The following is a 27,263-nucleotide window of genomic DNA, read 5'->3' on the forward strand; positions in this document are numbered from 1 at the left end:
TTTAACCAACTAGTTATCTCAACTTATTTATAATTCTTCACATATTGCATATAGACTGAATTGAATTAGTCTCCATGCAACTATTAGCTCATAAATTGTTATTATTTTCTCTATTAGCAAAAAAAAAAAAAAAAAAAAAAAAAAAATACGGTCTCTACTCTCAAACAGCATTGGAAGTATGGAATTAATAATTGAGATTAGTAATTTCAAGAAAAAAATTGACAGTGGAATTTTGGTTTCGAATAATTTGACGTAAATACGCCTTCTATTAAAAACACCTTTTAGCCACAGTAACCCTTTGATACAAAAGTACTTATGTCAATAAATTCTCAATAATTATTATGGTTTTTGATGTTTGTCAATCAGATTTTGAACCACAATAATCCAATACACCCTATCAAATAATTTATTACGTACCAGTACAGAATGAAGTGAGACGAATTGCATGGAAAATCACAAGAGACGACATGGAATGTTGTTACGTATGTAGCCTACAAAATGTACGCGAAAAAATTACATATACTTATTTGTTAACGTAAAAATAAAAGAAAAACTATTGTAATTATAAGAAAAGTAAACTGCATATTATTAAAGGTCATTATTTTCTTATTTTCATTGCTTTATTTTACGATACTTTATCAACTGTAATGGTTATCTGCGTCTGAATGAAATGAAGGTGATAATATTAGCGAAATGAGTCCATGGTTCAGCGCCGAAAATCCAGGCCCGCTCGTTTCACGGTCAGATATGCTATAAACGTTATTCCACAGCGGTGGATTTATTTTCTTATTATTTTATGTATCGGTTATATTATCATTACACTATCTATTCCTGAGAAATCAACAGTCACATCACATCATTCACAGAAACTTCAATTAAATCTATTCACTAGAGTATTACTGTTTTCTACATGTTAACTGGGTGTCTAGGGAACGGAATTTACGTCTAAAGTTATTCCCTGTTCTGCCACATGATTTATTTTTCCGTTTGTACTTTTTTTTTCTAAGCAAGTGAAGTCAGAATACCGTGACGGAACTCGTTGCCGTTGTTAAGCAACTGATGTCAGATGTTGAAAATTATGTAACACATTATTGTTCACTTCACACTCGAACATAAACATTTCACGTTAAAACCTCCCAGCTTCTTATCTGAGAGTTTCGCTGCTGGCTCTTGGATTTGTTCTAGTATTATTTCCAAATACCAGGTTAGGTTATGAGCCTATTGATTTATTAAGTTGGCAATGGGAAAATAAACAAATAAATAAACACATAAATAAACGAATAGATAAATATATAGGTTAAGTAAATAATAAATAAACGGTAAGTAGGCCCTATCTATAAGTACTGGTTTTGATTTTTATGAAATTAATGTTTTAAATTTTTTATTATTATTCCTAACGTGGAAACAGAAAAAGTGAGCGGAAAGCAATTGTGGTTTAGATTTTATTATGTTCACGTACTTACGAATATTGGCCGATTGGAAGTAATGGTCAGTCATTTTATGTTTGGTGTTTATAACAGGACAGGAACCGTATCGCTGTAGCGCATGCGCTGAGCTGTCATTGAGTGCTGATGTGGCGTGATTTTTACGTGAATTTATTTTCATGTGTACATTCCAGATCAAATCAAGCAGTTTCCTTCGTGCTCTGGCTACAAATTTTGCATATACGAAGGTTAGGTTTGGTTAGTTTAGGTTTTTATTAACAATTCCGCGCAAGATTCTGTCTGGAGCCGAACGTGTATAAGTCGTTGATGACGCCACATTAATTCGATATTCGATTGTTTTCATTTTCTCTATGTCACTTTGACACTAGTTCTGGTGATGGAATGTGCGTGTAGTTCTACATCTAGTTGTTTGTGTGGAGGTTGCGGTATACGTGCTACGAACTTTATATGGTTATGTAAAGATGAAGAAGAGCTGCGTGGATTTTTGTTTGATCACATTTGTGTTTTGTGTGATAAATACGCATGTGAAAATTGTGGCTCAAGTTTGAAGGCAGATTGAAAATCTGCATTATTTTTCATGGAAGTGCGAAAAATGTATCCACCTCTTCATTAATGTAAGGTAAGTGATCGTAGTTATTTACTGAACTTTATCGTCATTGATTTAGGTTAGGTTAGGTTAGATTATAATTATTAGCTTAGGAATGTTAAGTGGATCGTTATTATAAATTGAAATGTAGTTTTGAAGTTGTCTATATTTAAAGTTTTTTCTTTTTTGTATTTTGAATTTACTTGTGAAAATTGAGAGTTTTCAGATTTTTTCTCAACTATTTCGAAATTTTAACGCTTTCCGTTAATTTTTTCTGTTTTCATTTTGAGGACAAAAATCGTTTTTTTTTATTTTTTATTTATTCATTTATTTTTTTGTCGAAAGGACAGAAGCTGTACTTGTAGAGATTTCCAAATAAATGAATAAATAAATAAATTAATAATGTGTTTTGTTGAGTTCTTGGCAATAAAGTCATTAACTCCCTTTCTGTCCATAGAAGAGTGATGTAGCAAGAAGTATTACTATTTTAAAGTAGGCACCATATTTGTATGTTATAGCGGTTATACTGTATCACCTACGTGCAACTCCCAAACCGTTTGGAAGACTACACCTGGCGTTGGTTAGCGAGTCCATATGACTCATTCGGAAGGATTGTGAGACAACTCCACCGACCATATCCCCTCCTCATACTTAGGGGACGTTTATATGCATGTCAGCGTGTTGAAATGTGACTCGGTCCCTAGAGCCTCGTTTGTTAAAAACAGGTTGCACCACGGGAAGGTGAGGATGGGATTTGAGTAGGAGAGGTTATGGAATGCACTTCACTACTTGCAACCAATAAATAAATAAAATATGTAAAACTAATGAATAAATAAACAAATAGTTAATTAAATAATTGATTAATTAAACTAATAAACAATTAATTGAATAAATAATTTGCTATATAATTGAATAAATACATAATTCAATAAATAAATGAAAAACGTCACTACAGAAATTATATAGAAATATAGAATATAGAAATTAAATAGACCTTATTTAATAGATACCGTAACATACAATAAAATAAAAAGTAAATAAAATATAAATATAAATAAACAAATAAATACATAATTAAATAATTGAATAAAATCAACGAAATAAATAAATAAATAAATAAATAAAATACTCTTTAAGTATGGCTCAAGCTGTAAAGAATATACATAGGTAGAACCCAAATCCGTTGAAGTGGTAGAGAACAAAAATATTCGGGGAGACTATATAATATAGATTAAACATTAATTTTTAAACTAAAATAATTTCATAGTGATATAATATTATTCACGTGAGAATACTAATCATCAAAAATAATATCTTCGATTTATGTTTCATACCAACAATCCACATTACAGTACCAATACTAACAAAAATGAAGAATAGAGGACAGACTAGGGCGGTGAAGTAGTGCTACCATCTGTTGTGAAGTTCATTAACTCGTTGCCGTGCATTTAACAAGCCGCATAAGCTACTAGAATAGCGATGCCAACCGTATAAAAAAAGCATTAGATGTAGGAATATTACATATTTCAACAAACTAGCTACTGTATTTAAATCAATTAATTTAATCTATAGTCGTGTGTTGAGCCTCGAACGAAAGGACAGAAAAAAAAAAACTGAAGATTAGTAAATATGACTATACAATATATTCGGAATAATTACTCCTGAAGCAAACACTTTGGCTAGCTTTGTAGATGATGTTATAAATTTTATCAAGTTAAAATGAGTAATGTCTTTAATCAGAGAATCAAGACGAGTATTTTCCTGGACCAAAATACTGTACTTTCCATTGCACAAAAAAATCGGCGCATGAAAAGGAATTATTTTTACAAACTTCTGTATACAGCTGGACTTGATTTCTCGCATGGTTTTTAGCTACTAATCTGTATTCTTAAGCCGTTCCTTCTTTATAAAAATTTTTACACGAATCCTGAAGGTGTATACTGATTATCTTTCAGGAACTTTGTTCGGTACATGTTGACTATACTGTGCATAAATTTATATTCAGTGTCACCAATCCAATGGTTTTCTCGCTAGATATGATGTTTCTCTGGGTTAATTTAGCAAGTAAAATTTAGCAAATGTGTGTTTCTCATTTAGGGATTTAGCGGCTTTTTATAGCATTCACAGCCGCAAAATAATCCCATTTTATAATACATCAATTTAGCGGCTATGGGTTATTTTGAAGCGTGTTTTTTAAGAATTTAGTTGGTGACACTGTTATGTTGATATCTGTGAAACGAAGGGATATACCAGATAAACAATAGTCTGGTCTTGTTTTCGTTTTCGATCAATTATACACTACTTATAAGTATAATGGAAAATACTTATATAACATGTTTATGTTTCTTCTTAGCTGTTATAAGTGGTGTAATTTGTGTAACTAGATCGGTAAGTTATTTCGTATTATAGTCCATGCAGTATAGGTTATGTGCTGACTTGAAGCGTTATAAGCTAAAGATATACTATATTCAATGTCGACAGTATGTAAATGTGACTATAAATGGAATAAAATTGCAAGAAATGTCGTAAGGATAGTAAGATATGTGAAGAAATTTGAGCAGAATTAGATATTAGGCGTGTATTTAAAGTAACAGAATAAAGCAACAAAGAGAAAATTGGCGACAATCAGATTCCAAAACAAGCTAAACTAGAGGTGAGGTAGTTCCCTTCGTACTCTATACATTTTGCATTTACTGGTATACGAATCTGTGACATTAAGTTTGGTTGTTTAGGCTTTTATTATGTCTTGCATATAAGATCAACTGCATCGCCACAAAAAAAAAATCCCTTATAAATTGAACAATTTTCACTTCCGAGATCACAGGAACTACCTCGGCGTTAGTTTCACCCAAAACAAATTGTCGATACAACCTACAAGTAGGACGACCGTAAATAAACCAAAGAAAATTTGGGAAGCAGAGTTCAACCCTTCCATGTAACCGGAACATGCAATACGACTTAATTAATGAAAAATGATTATGACGATGAGACTGGGGGGGGGGCGACAAGGGCTGATGAATTCGGGGTATCTTTGCTATATTTGTTTTGCAAATGGCATGGGCATTCTTACGTGAAATACTTAAGTACTGTTAAATGACAACTACATAAAGTTGTCCGACAGCAGACCAATTTTATTTGGATGTACTCTTGCAATAATAAATATTCACCATATTTTAAACTTAACAGACTGTATTATAATAATTTTTCGTGTTACATTTTAAAATACTAGGTTTACTCAAAAGTAGAGTAGATATAATCTGTAAATTAATGTTCTTCTAACACAGGCTGCTTTTAAGATTTTTTCCTGCTCCTATCTTCTTGGTTAATTTCATCTTATATTAGAAAAGAAGTATTCTCATCAAATGTAATGTTTCAATAGGGCATAAAATCTCACGTAAAACTTTAATACCGATTTCCAAAAGTTACGTCATTGTGAGCCAAAGTATTTTAAACTAATAGGTTAACGTTTCAGCTTATGTGCCCAATATTACACCAAAAATCGAGTAATTAAATTAATAGGACATATTGAAGTTCGAAGTAGGGTTATATGTGTGACAATGTGAAGCATTACCACGGGATTTTCACAGATAGTTCAGAACAATGACAACATAAAATATGCGTCCGTTTCAGAATATTGTAATGTATTAATGTATTGTGTTTGAAAACATACCTTTCGAATCAGGCCTCGAAGATGCAGACGACGTTTTAACAGACAGCTCGAAGACTTGGAACATTCGATCAGCTTGATTAATGCACTTTTTAATTAAAGCATGTAAGCAATTCTAGGAGTTATTAAAATCACTCTTAAGTTCACTTAAAAGAAAGTCACATAAACTACAAGTTTTACACATAAGACAAAAATTGCAAGCAGAATAACGCTGTATTATTGTTACACAAATATGTAAACACACAGTTAGCAAATTAATCTTAGCACAAATACATTTCTTGACTCCGACAATATTTCGTATAATCCCCATGTACCTGCATGGCGTCTGAAAGGTAATACAATTTTGGTATTCAACTATTTGTCGGCAACATTCAAAATTACGCTGTAATATAAACAGCACCTGTCGGCGTATAGTTAAACTAAAACAATAGGCGGGTAATTTAAATGAACTTGTTCATTAGTTGACTGTCCGAGCCTCCTTTGTAGTTCAGTGGATAACGCGGATATCTCCATTTCACGGGACTGGGTGTTCGTCTAGTCCTGCAGTTGTTCTGTGACGTCTCTGCGGTAACCTTGCATCGTGCTGACCACATGGTTACGGAGTGCAAGTCATTAAAAATCGATAGGTGCGTAGCTTTACTATCCTGCATATATTTACGTATAACTACGTGTGGATGCGATCACCTATCGACAGGAGGATAGAAGGGTTGACGAAAGCGCTCGAAATAAGGGGTATACGAGGAGAGCAAGAGGAATGCAGGGATAACAAAGGGGATTCAAGCAGTACAAAGGAAATACGAGTACAAGGGGAATACAAGGAGAACTAGGGAAATATAGGAAGAACAAGGGTAATTCAAGGAGAACTATAGGAATACAAGAACAAGGTGAATTCAAGGAGTACAAGGGTAATGCAAGGAGTACAATGAAAACACAAGGAGATAAAGTAGAATACAAGGAGGTAAAAAGGAAAACAAAGAAAACAATGGAACTACAAGGAGAGCGAGAAGAATAGAAGAGAACTAGATGAATTCAAGAAGAATACAAGGAGAACTAGGAAAATATAGGGAGAACAAGAGTAATTCAAGGAGAATTGCAGGAATTCAAGAAGAACAAGGGGAATTCAAGGAGTACAAGGAGAATACAAGGTGTACAATGGAAACACAAGGAGTTAAAATAGAATACAAGGAGATAAATAGGAAAACAAAGAGAACAATGGAAATAAAAGGATAACAAAGGGAATACAAGGATAATAAGGGAAATATAGAAAATACAAGGGGAATTCGAGTATTACAAGAGGAATACAAGGAAATTACAAGGAGTACAAAGGGAATATAACGAGAACAAGGGGAACACATGGAGCACAAAAAGAATATAAGGATTAAAGGACTACAAGGAGAATGCAAGGAGTACAAGAGGATACAAGGAGAACAAGGCGAATAAAGAATAAGGGTAATTCAAGGAGAACAATGGAAATACAAGGAACAGAAAGGGAATACAAGGAAAATACAGGGAGAACAAGGGCATTCAAGATGTACAAGGCGAATTCAAGTAGTATAATGAGAATAAAAGGAGTACAAAAGGAATACACGAAGATAAAGAAAAATACAAGAAGAGCAAGGGAAAGAGAAAGAGAGCCAAGAGAATGCAAGGAAAACACAAGAAGATCAAGGGTACCAGTAGTTGCAGTTTTATGTGACAATTTCCAAGTTAACCTGCCCATCCTAGTGAGGAAAAAGACGTAGTTCTACGTCAATATGAGGTTAAAACAGCATAAAGAAAGAAAGAAAGAAAGAAAGAAAGAAAGAAGTTGATTATCCGCAACAATCAACAGAAAAAAGAATGAATTTGTGAGAAATGCGACATATCATCACAGCTTACAGCTAAGAAAGAGTATCAGTGTACTGTTAAATTGTAGACTGCTCCTGTAGCTCTGTCTGATACATCGCTACTCAAGACCGCAAGTGAATTTTGAATGATTTTTTTATAGCCTATCCATGTCTATGTTTGTATATAATCCTATATTATACATTGCCAGTTTATTTCTTTAGAATAGGCTAACTAATACCGAAAAGTATATGTACCTACATGTCATGTTTTGTTTTTTTACATTCAACAGTATCCAGAAAATTTTGCTCGTGCAGGCCATACTAATAATTGGGCTGTACTTGTTGATACATCAAGATTTTGGTTCAATTATCGCCATGTAGCCAATGTCCTGTCTATATATCGGAGTGTCAAAAGACTTGGAATTCCTGACAGGTTAGTAAACTGAAATCTTTGTGTTATTCTAAAGCTGCAGTAAAAGATATAATAATAATAATAATAATAATAATAATAATAATAATAATAATACTTTATTGCTAGAACATAGATACATATTGTTTTCTATATAATAATCACTCTAATTTTAAGACATTTTATAAAATGACAGAATAAAAAGTAAAAAAAAAAAAAAAAAAAAAAATGAAAAGATAAAACAAATATTACAATAATTGGAACTTTAAGTGTTCTCTCTGAACAGTAATTTTTTAATTTGTTTTTTTTTTTTTTTTAATAAGGAGCATTAGCAAATTGTATGTTTGGGAATTTAGCTATTGCCATGTTAATTTGTTATAAAGTCTTGGACAGAAGTTCCTACTGTGATTTTAAATGGCTGACATTAGAGTTATCGAAATTCATTCTATATTTCAATTTTACATCAATTGTATGTTTTCAGTGATAGTTACATATTTGCATATCAGTTACTTGAAATCTGTTCCGATTTTCATGTTTCGCGAGTTGATTATTTATCAAGTACACATTCGAGTTGGTAATTACCACTTATTAGCATTGTTAATTTTTACGTTCAAAACTATCTTGTATAGCATACAAAATTTCTATTCGTAGCATAACAAACATTATATTGAAGTGATGTGTGTAAGTACATTCTGTAAGGCAGTCCTAAGTTATGGGTAGTTGGAAAAGATTTACCGTTTATTTTCATTGAAAATAGGTGAGTCAATGAGTTACAAATTGAAATAGTAATCTACATTTTTAAGTAAGCTGTCACATCTAGATGACAGTATTATTCAGGCTTCAAGATGATGGATCTGCATTCAAGTGGCACAAGCAAAACAAAGAAACAGTAGTTGCAAGATAGCGCCACATCTGTACAAGTCTATCATTGTCGAGCAGCACTCTGTTGTGTGATTTGCTAGGCAAAAGGTCTAGCAGCAAAGAATTTTCATAAAGAAATGCTACCCGGGGTGAGCTTTTCTAACTGCAGATTATGAGTGATCCTATCAACATGGTGGCAGTTGTGTAGAAATTCACCACAGCTCAGAGTAATGCTGCAGAGATTACAGTCTAGTTTCCAACTGTTGGCACTACACTGATTAGCGTCTTGTGTCTGTTTTTTATGTTAAACTATATATAAAATTGTGTTAAAACAGATCCATATTTAATCCAATATCATTTATTCAACTGACTGTGTGTTTTGATACAGCCAAATCATTCTGATGGTGGCAGATGATATGGCTTGCAACCCCAGAAATCCACGCCCTGCAACTGTGTTCAACAATGCTAACCAACATATAAATGTGTATGGAGATGATGTGGAAGTAGACTACAGGGGTTATGAGGTAAGTTTCTGTGAGTTGTGATTTCAGATGTTGTTGTTGTTTTCTAATGCCAGGCACTTGACAATAAAGTCATTTGACCTCTTGCACTCCAATATTTTTCAAAGATATTATCATGACCAGCCAATGAAGCACAGATTTTGAGGTGTTCCGAATCCATTTCTTGGTTTGAGTTGCACAATGGGCAGTTAGGGGACTGATATATTCCAATTCTATGCAGGTGTTTAGCCAAACACTCATGGCCTGTTGCCAATCTAAATGCAGCTACAGATGATTTTCGTGGTAAATCGGGAATTAACTGCGGATTTTGATGCAGAGAGTTCCATTTTTTCCCTTGGGATTGTGTTATCATATTTTGTTTGTTGAAGTCTAAGTATGTAGATTTAATAAATCTCTTCACAGAGTAATACGTAGATTTAGTAACAGGTTTGTAAGTAGCATTGCTGCCCTTCTTTGCTAAAGCATCCACATTCTCGTTTCCCAGGATTCCACAATGGGATGGTATCCATTGGAATACAATTCTTTTATTGAGTGATATTAATTGAGAGAGCATTTTAGTTATTTCTGCTGTTTGAGATGAAGGTGTGTGTTTAGAGACAATTGATAGAATAGCTGCTTTGGAGTCTGAAAATATAACTGCTTTCCTAAATTTATTGATGTGGCATAGAAGATTCCTGAGACATTCACTTATTGCAATGATTTCACCATCAAAACTTGTTGTTCCATATCCAAGAGATCTATAAAGTGAGAAGAGACAGCACGTAACACCTGCACCGGCACCTTGTTCTCTGGAGATCAAGGATCCGTCGGTGTATAAATGAAGCCAGTTTTGTGGAGGGTACCTAATGTTAATTGTCTCTAAAGACAATTGTTTCAGTATTTCAGTGTTTACTTCTGATTTCAGTATTTCTTCTGTTAAATGTAGATTATATTCTATATTTAATAGAGTTAAAAGATTTTGTTTAATTTGTAAGTTTTCTTTTAAATTCGGGATATTGATTTTCTGTTTTAATTCTTGAACAATGGATATGAAACTTTTTTGAGTTTTCAATCTACAGAGAGGACTGTATGAATGCCAATTGTTTCCTGGTAATCTGATAAGTTTTTCATATTGAATCAGTGCTTTTTCTTCTATTGTCATTTTGATGCTGTTAATATTAGTGAGGAATCTCATAGAATCTATTGGAGTTGTTTTGATTTCACCAGTAATGAGTCTGAGAGCTTGGTTTTGAACATATTCTATATCGTTTATGAAAGGTGAAGTAATTAAAATTTCTCCGCAGTATGTCAGCACTGGCTGTATAAACATTTTGTATGTAGTGTTCAAAGTATTCCTAGAGCATCCCCATTTCTTTCCTGCTAGTTTTTTTAGAAGGGAGAATCTTTTACGAGCTTTTTCAGAAATGAATTTCAAATGGTTGCTCCATGTTAACTTACTATCGAAAATAACTCCAAGATATTTGGATTCATAAGACCTAGGAAGGTGTTGGCCATTGTATTGGATATTGAATTCTCTTTCTTTTTTACCGAGTGAAAATATTTGGTAGTTACTTTTGATTAAATTGGGTGTCATCAAATTTGATGTATTCCATTTGTGTAGTTGATTTAGAGCTTTAAGAGCAGAATTTTGAATTTTGTCTCTATGTCTGTAAGATCCGGAAGTCCACAAAACTATATCATCTGCAAATAGTACTCTTTTCATGTTTGATTCCTCTAATAGTGAGGGTAAGTCATTTATATAAATATTGAATAAAGTTGTGCTGAGGACAGCGCCCTGAGGTAGACCTCGATATGTTTGTCTGTAACTAGAAAGTGAATTATTGAATTTAGTGGCAATGAATCTTTGACTAAGGAATTCTGATATCCATCTGAACATATTGCTGGAGATATCTAATTTCTGGAGTTTTAGTAATAATTTTGATTTCATATGTTTCCTAACTTATACAAAAAAAAAAAAAAAACGCTAAATTCCTTACGAAAGACTCTTATAGTACACACACTTCTTCAGATACCTTTAGAAAATAGATTGAAGTTATATTAGGCGACCAAGTGACCATGTGATTGATCCTCCATGTCCAAACCAGTTTCATGGATGTATCACGTTCAACCACTGGTCTGGATAGGATAGAATATTACGAATTTTTCTGTTACAATACCAGCTCAACTGTTACAGGCACCCAAAGTTGACAGCATGTTGTACAGTAAGGTCTGAAAGTCTTGTATGTTGATGTGCATCCATTTTGAACATGTCATAGCAGATGTATGGCAATGGTTGATACTTTACGTTCCAGCTTGTTTAGTGATCCAGAACATTAGTATGGGATCATCATTGTCGCGGCACAAAATGATGCGGCGCCATGTCCTGTGTGAAATTTTCCGCAGGAAAGGCGGTGTGCTTTCCCTGAATGCCTCCCTAACAGCTTGCTTCAAATCTTCAAATGTCTGGTATCGATGTTTCGAGACATGCTGCTTAATTATTCCCCACAGGGAAATCACACCGCCTTTGCTGTGGAAAATTTCACATAGGACATGGCACCGCATCATTTTGTGCCGCGACAATGATGGTGCCCATACTGATGTTCTGGATCACTAAACAAGCTGGAACGTAAAGTTGTTGTTGTTGTTTTCCAATGCCAGGCGTGTGACAATAAAGTCATTTGACCTCTTGCACTCCAATATTTTTCAAAGATAGTATCAAGATTAGCCACTGAAGCACAGATTTTGAGGTGTTCCGAATCCATTTCTTGGTTTGAGTTGCACAATGGGCAGTTAGGGGACTGATATATTCCAATTCTATGCAGGTGTTTGGCCAAACAATCATGGCCTGTTGCCAATCTAAATGCAGCTACAGACGATTTTCGTGGTAAATCGGGAATTAACTGTGGATTTTGATGTGGAACGTAAAGTATCAACCATTGTCACACATCTGCTATGACATGTTTAAAATGGATGCACATCAACATACAAACAGGGGGGGGGGGACAAGACTTTCGAACCTTACTGTACAATACTATTCATTTTGATGTACTCCATCATATTGTAATTTGTTCACAGTTGAGCTTTGCTGTATGGCTTGTGTGTCTTGACTGCTCCTAAAAATCTCATAACAAATGAGCTGTTCAGAGCAGAAGTGGTGTAAGTAAAAAATGGGTAATGAGGGTTAAAGTAAATATTCTGTAAAATACAGCGCAAAGTAGCAATTAATATTCAATTTATTTAAACTATTAATAGTCAGTGGATAGCAAGAAGGACATATGAATTGCTACTTTGCGCTGTATTTTACAGAATTTTTACTTCAAACCTCATTACCCAATTCTGACTTACACCACTTCTGCTCTGAACGGCTCAAATACTGATTTGACAATGATTTGTATTTCGAAAACTAAACATCACAGCTTTTTGCGTAAGTTTTATTTTGTTAAAACTCACATTATAAAATGCTTGTGCTGGAATTTTTTACTCACTCTGTATATGTTACTCTAATTTAAAACTGAAATTCTTAATGCAGGTAACAGTGGAGAATTTTGTGCGACTTCTGACTGGTCGCTCACCACCTGGTACACCTCGCTCTAAGCAATTGCTCACAGATGAAGGAAGCAATGTGTTGGTTTATCTTACGGGTCATGGAGGTGATGGGTTTCTTAAATTTCAAGATTCAGAGGAGGTCACAAGTCAAGAGTTGGCTGACGCTGTTGAGCAGATGTGGCAGAAGCGAAGGTATACTAGTCACTGTAAAAGAGAACTCATAGGTCGATTTTTAATAGTGCTGTCGATTGATCAAAATATTTAATTGATTAACTATTTGAAGTTAATCGATTAATCGATAGATTATTGTTAAATTTAACATATGTTCAGTGATAAGCATAAGTATTAAATGTTGTATATCTGTATATATTGTATCGTTATATTACAAAACAATTATTTTATTTACTTACATATTTATTATGAGGCTTATAATTTATTGTGTCAATTTCTCCGGGAATTTTTGAGACAAACATAAATAACAAAATGTATGAAGACTCACCTAGTTAATACTGCTTCATCCATGATTTTAAACATGTGAGTGCATTCACATGCTCTAAATTAAGTGCCGCTCTACATTTGGTAACAATGTTTCCTGCATCATTAAACACGAAAAAATTTTTTTTCTGTCAAGCGCTTGTCCACGATTGTTCAATTTAAATCCAAATGTTTCACCAAGTTTACCTCTCAAATTCTCATATGACATAATGGAGTTTACACTTTTCACAGACCACAGAAAACTGATTTTTTTTTTCTTTATCAAACTAAACACACAACCTTCATATACAAACTCAGTACAGAAACTGCAACTGCAAAAGTACAGCGGTCAAAACAGAAGACTGCCCCCTATTGTAATCCGAATTACCAGATTTTAGAAAAAGAAGAAGATAGTTACGCTCTAACTTGCACACAGTGTAGACATGGCTATTTTATAAGGAATGAGGGGGACGAATCCCAGAAAAGTATCTATTTCTTATGCTAGGAAGATGAGCTGACAAAAAGGTGGAAGTTTTCTTGGAAAACCATCAAACCTAATAAGGGTTTCGCATTATGTTTCAACTTTCAATAGAGGTTGACCAGGTCACTGTCCTCATATCTCCATCCCTTTCTGAAGTGTTTGTGCAAAGATTTTCCCTATGCTATCTGGTTTACAGTTAGAAAATAACAGTACTATTGTGCTTTTACGTAAGCAATTTCCGAGAGAGAAATAATGTCGGAATTTTTAATACGAGTTTGTATTAACAAAATAATAATTAATACCAACTACATTAATTTTAATCGACTTAATTATTTGATTAAATATTTTTGATCGATTAATCTTACAGCAGAAATTGATCGATTAATCAATTAAATCCTACAACACTAATTTTTAAGCTTTTTATTTTAGAAAATAAACTGAAGCAACATTATTAAAGGACTACATAATAATTTACTATGATGAACTGAAGTACACAATATATTTCCGTGCAGGAATTCTGTGTTACATTATGATGAAGGATGGATAGAACAGAGAAAAATTCTCTCCGGCACTAGGACTCGCACCCAAGTTTTCAGCTTTACATTCTGACATTTTATACACTAAGCCACACCGGATTCTAGTTCCGATACCGGATTGGAAATTGCAAGTCTTTATCCATATAAGTATTATCACAGTATCAGGTGCCATGAGTTAAATCACGGCCCCACAGATGTTTCTGTATATTGCATATAATTGGTTAACAGTAACAACTGAAAAGCACATTTCAAGAAAGAAGAACTGTAGACTTAATGCTACTTTGTTAATTCAGTAAAGTAATGTGTTGGAATTCATTTTACAGTAATTATGATGTGCCATATAAGTTGAATTTTTTATTTAATCTCTTAATTTAAATCTGATGGTACTTTTATTGCAGATATCATGAAATATTTTTCATGATCGACACCTGCCAAGCTGCTTCTCTATATGAAAAATTCTACTCGCCGAATATTCTGTCTGTGGCTAGCAGTCTGGTGGGAGAAGATTCTCTCTCAGTATGTTATTTATTGTATAAATAATTGAAAATTCATACAATAGCACGAAGAATATTTTCAGACTTGGTTTCATTTAAAGTTTTTTTAACATTTTGATAAAGTTAGAGACTGAGTTATACAAAATAGCCTATTTTGATATAACAATATAATATATTCTGTAAATATTTTCTAAATATGTGAAAGTGGACACCTGTCCGATTATTTAAACTAGCAGTGCCCACTGAAAATCAATGGGAAATTCGCAAAATAATATATAATATGGCATTCAGTGCTAGAGCTATCTTATGAAATGAGAAGTATAAGTGAGTTATTGCATTATAGCTCACAAGATCAATATAATTTCTTTTATAAATTGAGTTTATTCTGCCGAGATTTTCAATGGCCTCAGTATCCCTCTTTTTCTTTTCAAGTGCTTCGATTGTATTGTATTGTAGTAGTCTCTCAAAATGGAAGGTTTCTGTCCTTTAGAGCCTTTTTCTATGATCTGCCATTTTCGAAGAACAAGGTGGGATAAACAGACAGACACTTATTATCAGTGAGGGAAGTGGAAAGAAACCAGAGCCGGTATGCTACCCCAAGATTTTCCTCTGCCATACCTTGATTTTAAAAAAAGGCATACCCCCTCTCTTACAACAGACATAAATGATGTATACATTAAATTGTTTCGTGCAGTCAGTAACGCGAATCTTAGAAGCTTAAGCAACACATTAAATTTCTTAATAAAATAATTTCATGTTACTTCAGTTATTTGCTAGATTATTTTGCAATGTCCATTGAGACTTATCATTTAAAATAATGTTAAAACTTCAAAGTGCCTTACTTAATTATAAATAAAAAGCGCAACAACAAAAATGACACATTCACTAAATTGGCAACAATGGCCACCACAAGCTACAGACTACAGCCTTCTATACTTGAAATACTACCGTTGTAAGCATTCCAGGGGTTGAGCTTATCATATAAACGTGTCTAAATACACGTTGATTACAGTTCCAGAAGGCTGTGGTTTAGATTTACGAAGCAAACAGATAGTACTCTTTGCTGTGAAGAAATGTATAAACAAATTTTTACGATCACATTTTTTCAGTGACAGTATGTTATTTTTCACTATAGTCGCGATGCTGTTATTCCCGGCGTGACTCCTCTTTGCTTATGCCTTCAGAAGCGAAGGCTCTATAAAGTCTAGGTAGGTAGTATCGTCCGCCATTTTTGTTCTTTCATTGCCGAGCTACCAGACGAGGAATCTATTCGCCGCACCATTAAACATTATCATGTCGCAGATCCTATGATAATAAATCAAATGCACTGTAATTGAGCAAATAATTGAGCGGCAAATAACGTCCTCGTGTGCTTTCTGTGAATGCCAACGAAAGAACAAAAATGGCGGGCGATTATATCAAGTATTTATCGAGCCTTAGGAAATGTATAACGTAATCAGCAGCGAATCACAAGACGCACGACCTGCAACGTGATTGGCTACTGGAAATAAGAGTGACGGGACTTCAACAGTATGTTTTCTGGCCATAGAAACCAGTGGTGGTATTCCATACCGTCTCACTTCCCTCACTGCTTATTATACGAGGGGGATTCAGGAAATAACGACCGTTCGCGCATACCCGCCGCGCAGCTGACTCCCCTTCCTTGTTTGAAGGTCAACTGGCTTCCTTAACATGTGTTCTCATAATATTGTGAGTACTGGTTGCAACAAGTCGCCATTGTGCATTTTGTGTTACTTCAAAATGAACGACGTGATTGATAATCCCGCCGACTGTGAGGTGAGGTGTGTGATTCGATTTTTGAATGCCCGACATTTGAAACCTGCAGAAATTTACCGGCAATTGAAAGAAGTGTATGGTGATACTGTAATGAATGAAAGAAATGTGAGAAAATGGTGCGAAATGTTCAACAATGGGCGAACAAATGTCCACGATGAAACTCGACCCGGACGCCCATCACTCATCACAGAAGACCTGAAGACTAAAGTGAACGACAGAATCTTGCAAGACAGGCGCACATCACTCGACGAATTGCATATTGCCTTTCCTGACATTTCTCGTTCTTTGCTTGGTGAAATTGTGTCGCAACATCTTGGCTACCACAAAATCTGTGCCCGCCCGCACACTGCTGCTTCAACTCGAGAATTGCTGGATCAATTCGGTTGGGAAATCTTTGATCATCCGCCCTATAGTCCAGATCTTGCTCCTAGCGATTTTCACCTTTTCACTAAGCTGAAAGACTTTCTGGGTGGTATGCGTTTTGGAAGTGATGAAGAGTTGAAGAAGATAGTGAACACCTGGCTTAATGAACTGGCGGCAAAGGAGTATAACACGGGAATTCTAAAGCTAGTGAACAGATACGACAAATGTTTAAATGTAGGTGGTGATTATGTAGAGAAGTAAAGGAAGCTTCAGTTATGTAACAGACTTTGTTCTTTCAAATAAATATTTTTTTTTTAATTATTACAACAAAACGGTCGTTATTTCCTGGATCCCCCTCGTAGATGTGAGAATAAGTTTCCAATTTTATCTGCTTTCTCGTTACCCATTATATTATAATGCGTTGGAATGCACTGGAATGATATGTTTTTAGTTTTTTTTTTCTCTATTAATGTAATATATATTTCTTTAATTCTGAAATAGTAATCAGTGGGTGTTTATGGGGCTATTAATAACATTGAGTCTGTTAGGATGCATATTTTTTTATCATATAAATGCAGCATTAATTACTAGGAACTCAAATCTAAGTTTGAATAATGGATTGCATGGGATATATAACGTTCCCCCGAGCTTTGATCATAGTATCCTGCTTATGTCTGTCTTACAAAGGTCCAATGAACGTCTGTATAAATTTTGGTATGGTTACTGTAACTGGTTTCAGTGAATATTGTAATATTTGAATTAGCATTTATTTTTCAGCACCATGTAGACCCAGCCATTGGAGTGTACATCATTGACAGATATACGTATTACGCTCTTGACTTTCTGGAAAGAGTGGAGCCAGATAGTACAAAAACGATGGGGGAATTTGTAAGTAAACATGATTTCATTTGGAAAAAGAATCTCAATATTTTAAATCTCATATTACTAGGTATGTGAATTTTTAAGTCGAAATAAATTAAGTACGATTTCAAGATAGCATACGTCATTGCTAGTCTTTGATGAATGAACATATTTATAGTTGAATCTGTTATCCAATAAGGTATAAATGGATTGGGAGGCATTACAAAAACTGCTCTTTCTATTTTGGAGTAGGTACTCTTGTGTAATGTTTTATGTTTCTTTTTTTGTTAATGACTAGATAAAATAAACTTATGCAAGTTACAGCCTGTGAGTTCAATTAAACTCAAACTGATATTGCATACTTAATTTTATTCACCATTTTCTGTATCTTTATAAAACGTCACAATACTTCAATTTGGCAACATATATCCCACATCAAGATCTACAGTGACTACAGAAGATTGCATGGAGAGCTTGGTGTGCTAATGTGAGGTGTCATACTGTCGTACATACAAGGCTCACTAGACGATGTCTCAGTCACAACAATCTGATGACAGATTGACAATAAACCATTACATCACAGAATAATCTTATTGTGTGGTGTCTTAGCAACAGCATTCTGTCAAATTTGTGCATTGCAAATTCAAAATTACTGAATCGATTAGCTTCTTTTGTAATGAAATGGAGACTTAAAAAAAAAAAAAAGTTTGTACTGCAGACTGAGGCTTATTGTGCTTTAAAATTCATTCTTTTGGAAATGGTTGTTGGAGTTCGAATGGTCATTTGCTGTATCATCACTATACATCAACTTGCCCTTTGTCCAGTCTTGGTAAGTTACAATCTTACGTAGTTGATTAAATAAAAACTTGAGTTGTGTTAGATGAATATTATTTTTATGTAGTATATTTTATTTTTTATTTATTTATTTTATTCCTAAAAAAGAAAGAGAATTCAATATCCAATACAATGGCCAACACCTTCCTAGGACTTATGAATCCAAATATCTTGGAGTTATTTTCGATAGTAAGTTAACATGGAGCAACCATTTGAAATACATTTCTGAAAAACCTCGTAAAAGATTCTCCCTTCTAAAAAGACTAGCAGGAAAGAAATGGGGATGCTCTAGGAATACTTTGAACACTACATACAAAATGTTTATACAGCCAGTGCTGACATACTGCGGAGAAATTTTAAGTACTTCACCTTTCATAAACGACATAGAATATGTTCAAAACCAAGCTCTCAGACTCATTACTGGTGGAATCAAAACAACTCCAATAGATTCTATGAGATTCCTCACTAACATTAACAGCATCAAAATGACAATAGAAGAAAAAGCACTGATTCAATATGAAAAACTTATCAGATTACCAGGAAACAATTGGCATTCATACAGTCCTCTCTGTAGATTGAAAACTCAAAAAAGTTTCATATCCATTGTTCAAGAATTAAAACAGAAAATCAATATCCCGAATTTAAAAGAAAACTTACAAATTAAACCAAACCCTTTAACTCTATTAAATATAGAATATAATCTAAATTTAACAGAAGAAATACTGAAATCAGAAGTAAACACTGAAATACTGAAACAATTGTCTTTAGAGACAATTAATATTAGGTACCCTCCACAAAACTGGCTTCATTTATACACCGATGGATCCTTGATCTCCAGAGAACAAGGTGCCGGTGCAGGTGTTACGTGCTGTCTCTTCTCACTTTATAGATCTCTTGGATATGGAACAACAAGTTTTGATGGAGAAATCATTGCAATAAGGTAAAGTCTCAGGAATCTTCTATGCCACATCAATAAATTTAGGAATGCAGTTATATTGTCAGACTCCAAAGCAGCTATTCTATCAATAGTCTCTAAACACACACCTTCATCTCAAACAGCAGAAATAACTAAAATGCTCTCTCAATTAATATCACTCAATAAAAGAATTGTATTCCAATGGATACCATCCCATTGTGGAATCCTGGGAAACGAAAATTCGGATGCACTAGCAAAGAAGGGCAGCACTGCTACTTACAGACCTGTTACTAAATCTACATATTACTCTGTGAAAAGATTTATTAAATCTACATACTTAGATTTCAACAAACAAAATTTGATAGCACAATCTCAAGGGAAAAAATGGAACTCTCTGCATCATAATCCACAGTTAATTCCCGATTTACCAAGAAAATCGTCTGTAGCTGCATTTAGTTTGGCAACAGGCCATGATTGTTTGGCCAAGCACCTGCATAGAATTGGAATATATCAGTCCTCTAACTGCCCATTGTGCAACTCTAACGAAGAAATGGATTCGGAACACCTCAAAATCTGTGTTTCATTGGCTGGTCATGATAATATCTTTGAAAAATATTGGAGTGCAAGAGGTCAAATGACTTTATTGTCAAACGCCTGGCATTAGAAAACAACCAACTTAACTTTATTCACCATTTTATTTGTCTTTATAAAACGTCACAATACTTCAATTTGGCAACATATATCCCACATCATGTTCTTATATCAAGGTCTACAGTGACTACAGAAGATTGCATGGAGAGCTTGGTGTGTTAACTGTCGTACACACAAGGCTCACTAGAAGATTCCTCAGTCACGACAATCTGATGACAGATTGACAATAAACCATTACATCACAGAATAATCTTATTCTGTGGTGTCTTAGCAACAGCATTCTGTCAAATTTGTGCATTGGAAATTCAAAATTACTGAATCGATTAGCTTCTTTTGTAGTGAAATGGAAACTTAAAAAAAAGTTTGTACTGCAGACTGAGGCACAATAGCTTTAAAATCCATACTTTTGGAAATTGTGTTTGAGTTCGGATGGTCATTTGCTGTAACTTCACTATACATCAACTTGCCCTTTGTCCAGTCTTAGTAAGTTACAATCTTACGTAGTTGATTAAATGAAAACTTGAGTTGTGTTAGATGAATACAATGAAACCTCTCATTATGGACACTCCTCAAATACGGACAGATTTTTATGTCCCAACTGAAATAATATAGAAATAATGATAAATTTAACTCTCGTTTATGGACACTCTCAGACACGGACAACTGTTTCACAGTTCTAAAGCTTGCTTTACCTCCTGACTGCGGACAGAACTTGGTTTTCAAGATGTATTACAAAATGGAAAATTTAGTTTTGAGAACTGTACAGAAATTCCTTAACATGAAAGAAGACAATAAGGGTCTCGTAGGCTACCACTAGCCCAGCCGACTACCCCTTGTTAGCTGGAAGCGGGTGGATAAACGAAGTCATCAAATTTAACCTGTCTGATGAGTCCAAGGTTTCCGCTATCGTGAAATTATATTCAACACATGACGGGGTTAGTAGGATTATTCTCTTCACTTCAATCAGTTGTTTTGTTTCGAGAGACATGGTATCTGAACGTAAAGGTTAAGTTGAAAACTGTAAATTACAGTACTGCATAACTGCAGACCTAGAATAAAATTGCATGGCACAGTACTGTATTTTCCTTTTTCGGTCTTATCTACTGTAGTTCAAAGTTGCAACGAATTTACTGTAGTATACTGTATTTAGAATTAAACTACAGTAATACAGTTCATTTAAAGCTTGAAGGGATACATGAATCATATTATAAATTTACTGTTAGATTGGGGAGCCTCCCTCCCAATAAAGGACACCTCCCAGATGCGGACAGTTGTTAAGTCCCTTCAGTGTCCGTAAATGTGAGGTTTCACTGTATTATTTTATATAGTATATTTTATTTAAAAAATACGCCCATATTTTAGGAACTGTTATACACAAAATTATGCAAATTAGTTATTGCTATCACTACTGTGTTTAGTAAACAGAGGATGTTTAGGAACTAAAAGTTAAGGATGCTACTTAGTATATTACGTTTATGTGGTATCAGTTTAGAAGGATTTCTAGGCCTGGCTTATAAATTTCCAAAATCTAATAATACACAACTGAGTCATGTACAATGAAGCATGCGTCCAGTAAACCATACGCTGACGTGTATTAGTGACAGTTAAGATAACAAGAAGATATTGTCAGTGTTTTGTTTTGATACTGTTAACGATTTTATTTGCCACATACACATCAGTTCGCGGTTTAACAGATACATGCTCCAGTCCATGTGGCTGAGGTCTCTATTGTCAGTTTTCAAAGTCTTATGAATCAGATCTAAAATCCCTCCCAATGGACACTACATCTATTCTAGTATTGTTGTTATTCCTATGGCAATATGGGCAATTAATCCATCTTCTCTCCCAGTATACTCGCATCTGTAGCAAACCCTAAGCTACATGTGATGCTAAATGAGTAAGAACGAGACTATGGCGTCTGTACTAAAAGCCAGGTTATGAACCGACTAAATAGGAAGTAGTTGCATGGGCGAGAGGAAAGTGCAGGTTAGAGGGGTAGCCTGTGCAGCGATGACACGTTGAGTGTGGGGAGTGGAGGGAAGGAGAACGGAGCTTTTCATTGGACCTCACGTGAAAATGTCGTCTGCTAACGAAAATCTGGCAACGGGATCACGGAGACAGTGTAGCCAAACTTCCCAGTTCATTTGCAATACCACGTGTATTACGAGTCGCATTGCATACCAGTGTCATTAGCTCGTGCTTTCATCAAAACAATAATTTTAATTACTAATATTATTGATAGTGTTATCGATAACTATATACAGTAGTACTATAGAGTACTGAATTCTCCCGAATGTTACGATACAAAAAGAAAGCAGATTTTTAAGTCTGGAGAGAGAGAAATTATTTTTTTTATAAATTCGTATATTTGTTTGTTGATATATATGAGAATTAATAATAATAATAATAATAATAATAATAATAATTGAATATACATGACTCAATCAGTATAAACATAAAATTAAAATTATATCCATTTAAATTATTATTATTGATGTACAAAAATAGCCAAATAGTTAATTCGATTTATAACAACAACTCAAAATAAAATAAAAATTACTATAATATATGTTGATATAAATTATATAACACTATATTGTTATCGTTATTATTATTATTATTTGAATCGAATTGTTGTTCGTTAGTTTAACTGAAATGTTTGAATTCGTTGTATAATTCTTTATTAAATTAATAATTGAATAACACAGCTACGACAGTTATTTTAAACATATTGGTGACAAACGCTGAACACGCTTTGAAACTCGCGCCACTATGTGGCAACAGAGCTCAGAAAGAGAGCAACAGAACGTTGCTTCTGGTTTAGTCGGTTCATAACCTGGCTTTCTAGTATACAAGAATGCTACAGGAGAAGCATACAAACACTGCTCTTTTAGGACAAAGAAATTACTGTACTATACTCATTGGCATTCTTAACTTTTAGTGCCTGAACTTCCGCTGCCTAGTGATTAGTTATGGTTTCATAAACTTTGTGGTAAATGTTTTGATAAAATTATCATTTTGTTTCAGCTTGCTGTTTGTCCCAAAAGGGTCTGCATCTCTACAGTCGGTGTGCGAAAGGATCTGTTTCCTCGTGACCCACATAATGTACTGATAACAGATTTCTTCGGCTCTCTGCGGCCTGTGGAACTGACAGTCTCTGGACTGAATGTGACAGCCATATCAAGAAAGCAGCATGAAACTAACAGGTCAGGAACAAGTATTGCAAATAATTTATCAACAAGTCCTTTACTTCTATAACTGTAAATGAGATTGTTTACGAGGCGCATCCAGAAAGTAAGTTTCCCGATTTTTTCCCCTTGAAAGTACGTAATTAGTCGTGTCAATTGCGCATGCATAACAGATCTATGACATATCAATCATATGCCAGCCGGACAGGTCCCACCTGGTGCCAGTAGTGTGGCAGCAGTGGTCCGAAATGGAAGCTCTTATTCCTTCTCCCGCCGCCTGTGAGGTTCGGTCAGTGATAAAGTTCTTTAATGCACAAAACATTGCGCCAATTGAAATTTATCGGCAGCTCTGTCAGGTCTATGGGCCGAACATCATGAGTAAGCAGATGGTGCGTCGCTGGTGTAGGCAGTTTTCTGAAGGTTGTCAAAGTGTCCACGATGAAGAGCGCAGTGGGCGACCGTCCCTCATCAATGATGATCGTGTTGAGCTGGTGCGGCAGTGCATCATGGAGAACTGTCGCTTCACGATTACGGAGCTGAGCAGCCATTTTCCGCAGATATCGCGATCCTTGTTGCATGAGATTGTCACTAAGCACCTGCTGTTAAAAAAAGTGTGTGCCAGGTGGGTGCCGAAAAACCTGACACCCGAACACAAAATGCAATGTTTAGAAGCAGCACTGACATTTCTGCAACAGTATCACGATGAGGGCGACGAGTTCCTCGACAGGATCGTCACGAGCGATGAGACTTGGATTTCGCACTTCACCCCGGAAACCAAGTAGCAGTCAATGCATTGGCGGCATAGTGGATCTCTGGTCAGGACGAAATTCAAATAGATGCTGTCGGTACGGAAAGTGGTGTGCACAGTGTCCTGGGACAGGAAGGGCATTCTGCTCATTGACTTCCTTCCAAGAGGTGAAACAGCGAACGCTGACCGTTATTGTGAAACACTGCGAAAATTGCGACGTGCCATTCAAAACAAGAGGCGTGGAATGCTTACTGCAGGTGTTTTACTCCTCCATGACAATGCTCGTCCACATATGGCTTGGCGCACAGCAGCTGTTTTGACGGAATTTGGCTGGGAGTTGTTTGATCATCCACCCTACAGTCCTGATCTTGCTCCCAGCGATTTTCACGTTTTCTTGCTCCTCAAGAAATTTCTGTTCTCCGGTGAGCGTTTTGGCAACGACGAAGAGCTGAAGACGTCTGTCACACGCTGGTTCCATTCACAGGCGGCGAGTTCTACGACAGAGGGATACAAAAGTTGATCCCACGATACGACAAGTGTCTCAATTCTGATAGTGGCTATGTTGAAAAATAGCTGAAACATTGCTGTACCTGTTGTCAATAAATGTTTTCCTGAAAGTGTGTGTTCTTTTTTTTTAAAAATAGGGAAACTTACTTTCTGGATGCGCCTCGTATTTCCAGTAGTGTGAAATGTATTATATATGTGGTGTGTCTAAAAAGTTCGGTGAATGGTGCCATATCTGAACAGCAACATAGCGCTGATGCACGGGCATGCACATGGCTCTTCAGAGTTGTGGCTAGAAGTGCCACGTAGCGTGGAGTACACGTGATCGGCAGGATAAACCTCCTGCAGCTAGTAGAACGTGGTCAGTGTAAGAAGAAGTGTTATGGCACAATGAGAAACGTGTGAAGATCAAGTTCTGCTACAAATTGGGGAAAACAGAGTCGCATGAAATGTGGGTGCAAGTGTACGAGAGAGAAACTGTGAGCAGAAAATGTTTTACGAGTGGTTCATTTTTTTTGTAGGCTATTTTACGACGCTTTATTGACATCTTAGGTTATTTAGCATCTGAATGAGTTGAAGGTGATAATGCCGGTGAAATGAGTCCGGGGTCCAACACTGAAAGTTACCCAGCATTTGCTCGTATTGGGTTGAGGGAAAACCCTGGAAAAGAACTTCAACCAGGTAACTTGCTCCGACCGGAAATCGAACCCGGGCCACTGGTTTCGTGGCTAGACGCGCTAACCGTTACTCCACAGGTGTGGACACGCGTGGTTCAAATGCTTCTGCAAAGGGAAGGAAATGACAGGATGAGTCACATTCGAGTCGGCTGTCGACAGTCGACAAGCAGAACCCCAGACATGATCGAGCGAGTGCAACAAATGCTGGCACAAGATCGGCGATTGACTCCACTATTGATGGTGGAGGAATTGCATATTTGTAAGGACAATAATTTGGGTGAGCGCAACATCTGTTCCCAGTTTGTGCCGCACAAGCTGGCAGATGAGCAAAAAGCAAAATGGATGGAAACGTCTGGAGAATTCATTATTGTGTGTGACCATCATCCATCTTTTTTTCGCAAACCATCGTCATGGGGGATGAGATCTGGTGCTACCAGTGTTCACCGACTTCCCTGCGACCAAATAAGAATCACCCGCAAAAGTCAAAACACTGCTGATCACACTCTTCGACTACAACAGCATCATCCATAATGAATTCGTTTCTGCAAATCAAACAGTTAACGCCGGAATCTACCAGCAATTTTTTATCCAAATGCTACAATGTATCTGTCGCGTTCGGCCAGATTTGCACATGACTGGAAAGCGGAGGCTGCGAATTCCTAGCTCAGCACCAGGTGCTTGTTCCTGAGCATACACCATACTCCCCTGACCTGGCTCTAACTTTTCCTCGATTCTGTTATAATGCACCTACGATGCCTGTATTGCAATATACTATAGGAACATAGGACATCAACAACACATCACCATCAAACTTTGTTTCTGCTCATGCATTTCACTTTTTTTCATGTTTTCCTTATCTCTGATAATTCTTCATTGTAAATGTAAGAAGTTACTGTAACCAAATTCTCGGATAAAATTACGAGTATATTCTGAAATATTACAAATGAAAACTACTTTCACATTCTTCATATAGATGCTCTAATTGTTGCTTCTCTTTTTGACAGAATAAAATTGGAAGCAGAAATTCCTGAGAGAAAACTACAATATGCTAAACAGTTTCCGAGTTTCATATTTGAAACATGAAGGTGAATTCAACATAAGGGTACGTAAACAAGTGTACATTTGAGGAGTATTAGCAGAAAAGCTTAATAAATGTTGTAAAATTCAATAAACAACAAATCATATATATGTTCATGGGATGCTATGTTTGTTTACTGGCTCTCACACTGAAATTAACAGTTAACAGCTCTTAAGCTGCATCTACACAGTTCAATTTTCCATGTGCATACGCTTGCAATTTGAGAAGAATATCGAAAAAATCAAGTTTAAAATGCGCGTTCAATTGAGATGAATGAAGATTTTGTGTCTACATGGTGTGCTGTTTTGAATGTCACCTTCGCTACATGTGTGTGTACGTATATATATATATATATATATATATATATATATATATATTGAATATCAATCTTGTCTGCATTGCTTGAATGCGAAAATGTTGAATGAAAAATTGAAGCGTGTAGATGCACCTTAAGATGAAAATATAGCTTATATTACAACACACACATATGGCAGTAAAAATTTTTAATATCGATATAAAAAATCAAACTCAAAACATAAGATTATTTAAGGCCAAATTAAAGAAATACCTAATTTCTCACGCTTTCTATTCTGTAGATTAATTTATGACATTCGACATTATTTTCAGATGGCGATGTCACCAGCATGGGTGAAATGACAGAACAAAGTTTCCATCAGCAAGATTAATCATTCCGTTTCATATTGCTGCTCTGCACGTAATTTCTGTAGTTAAATACAAACATTCTAGTCATGTAATGATTTTATAAATAAATTTGTTATTAACAGTGGACAAGAATTGTGAATTAAAATACCTTCGCAGAA

The 27,263-nt window shown here is 35.3% G+C and overlaps 1 protein-coding gene across 1 annotated transcript; it reads left to right on the forward strand.

Moving 5' to 3' along the window:
- The first annotated feature begins 4,196 nt into the window (after positions 1-4,196).
- On the forward strand, positions 4,197-27,263 carry PIG-K (Phosphatidylinositol glycan anchor biosynthesis class K). The gene is made up of 9 exons (XM_069822332.1): positions 4,197-4,419; positions 7,815-7,957; positions 9,183-9,318; positions 12,824-13,032; positions 14,730-14,847; positions 17,763-17,873; positions 23,275-23,453; positions 26,369-26,466; positions 27,070-27,263. Exons 1-8 carry the CDS (start codon positions 4,345-4,347, stop codon positions 26,445-26,447), a joined length of 1,050 nt encoding a protein of 349 aa, XP_069678433.1. The 5' UTR covers positions 4,197-4,344; the 3' UTR covers positions 26,448-26,466; positions 27,070-27,263.

Source organism: Periplaneta americana, chromosome 3 (assembly GCF_040183065.1).
Source record: "Periplaneta americana isolate PAMFEO1 chromosome 3, P.americana_PAMFEO1_priV1, whole genome shotgun sequence".
NCBI lineage: Eukaryota > Metazoa > Arthropoda > Insecta > Blattodea > Blattidae > Periplaneta > Periplaneta americana.

Bases quoted from the DNA above. Each gene is read 5' to 3' on its own strand.
- PIG-K (XM_069822332.1), top strand. From the start codon at position 4,345: ATGGAAAATACTTATATAACATGTTTATGTTTCTTCTTAGCTGTTATA. The intron at 13,033-14,729 runs GTATACTAGTCA...CTTTTATTGCAG, and splicing joins CAGATGTGGCAGAAGCGAAG to ATATCATGAAATATTTTTCA. The intron at 23,454-26,368 runs GTCAGGAACAAG...TCTTTTTGACAG, and splicing joins AAGCAGCATGAAACTAACAG to AATAAAATTGGAAGCAGAAA.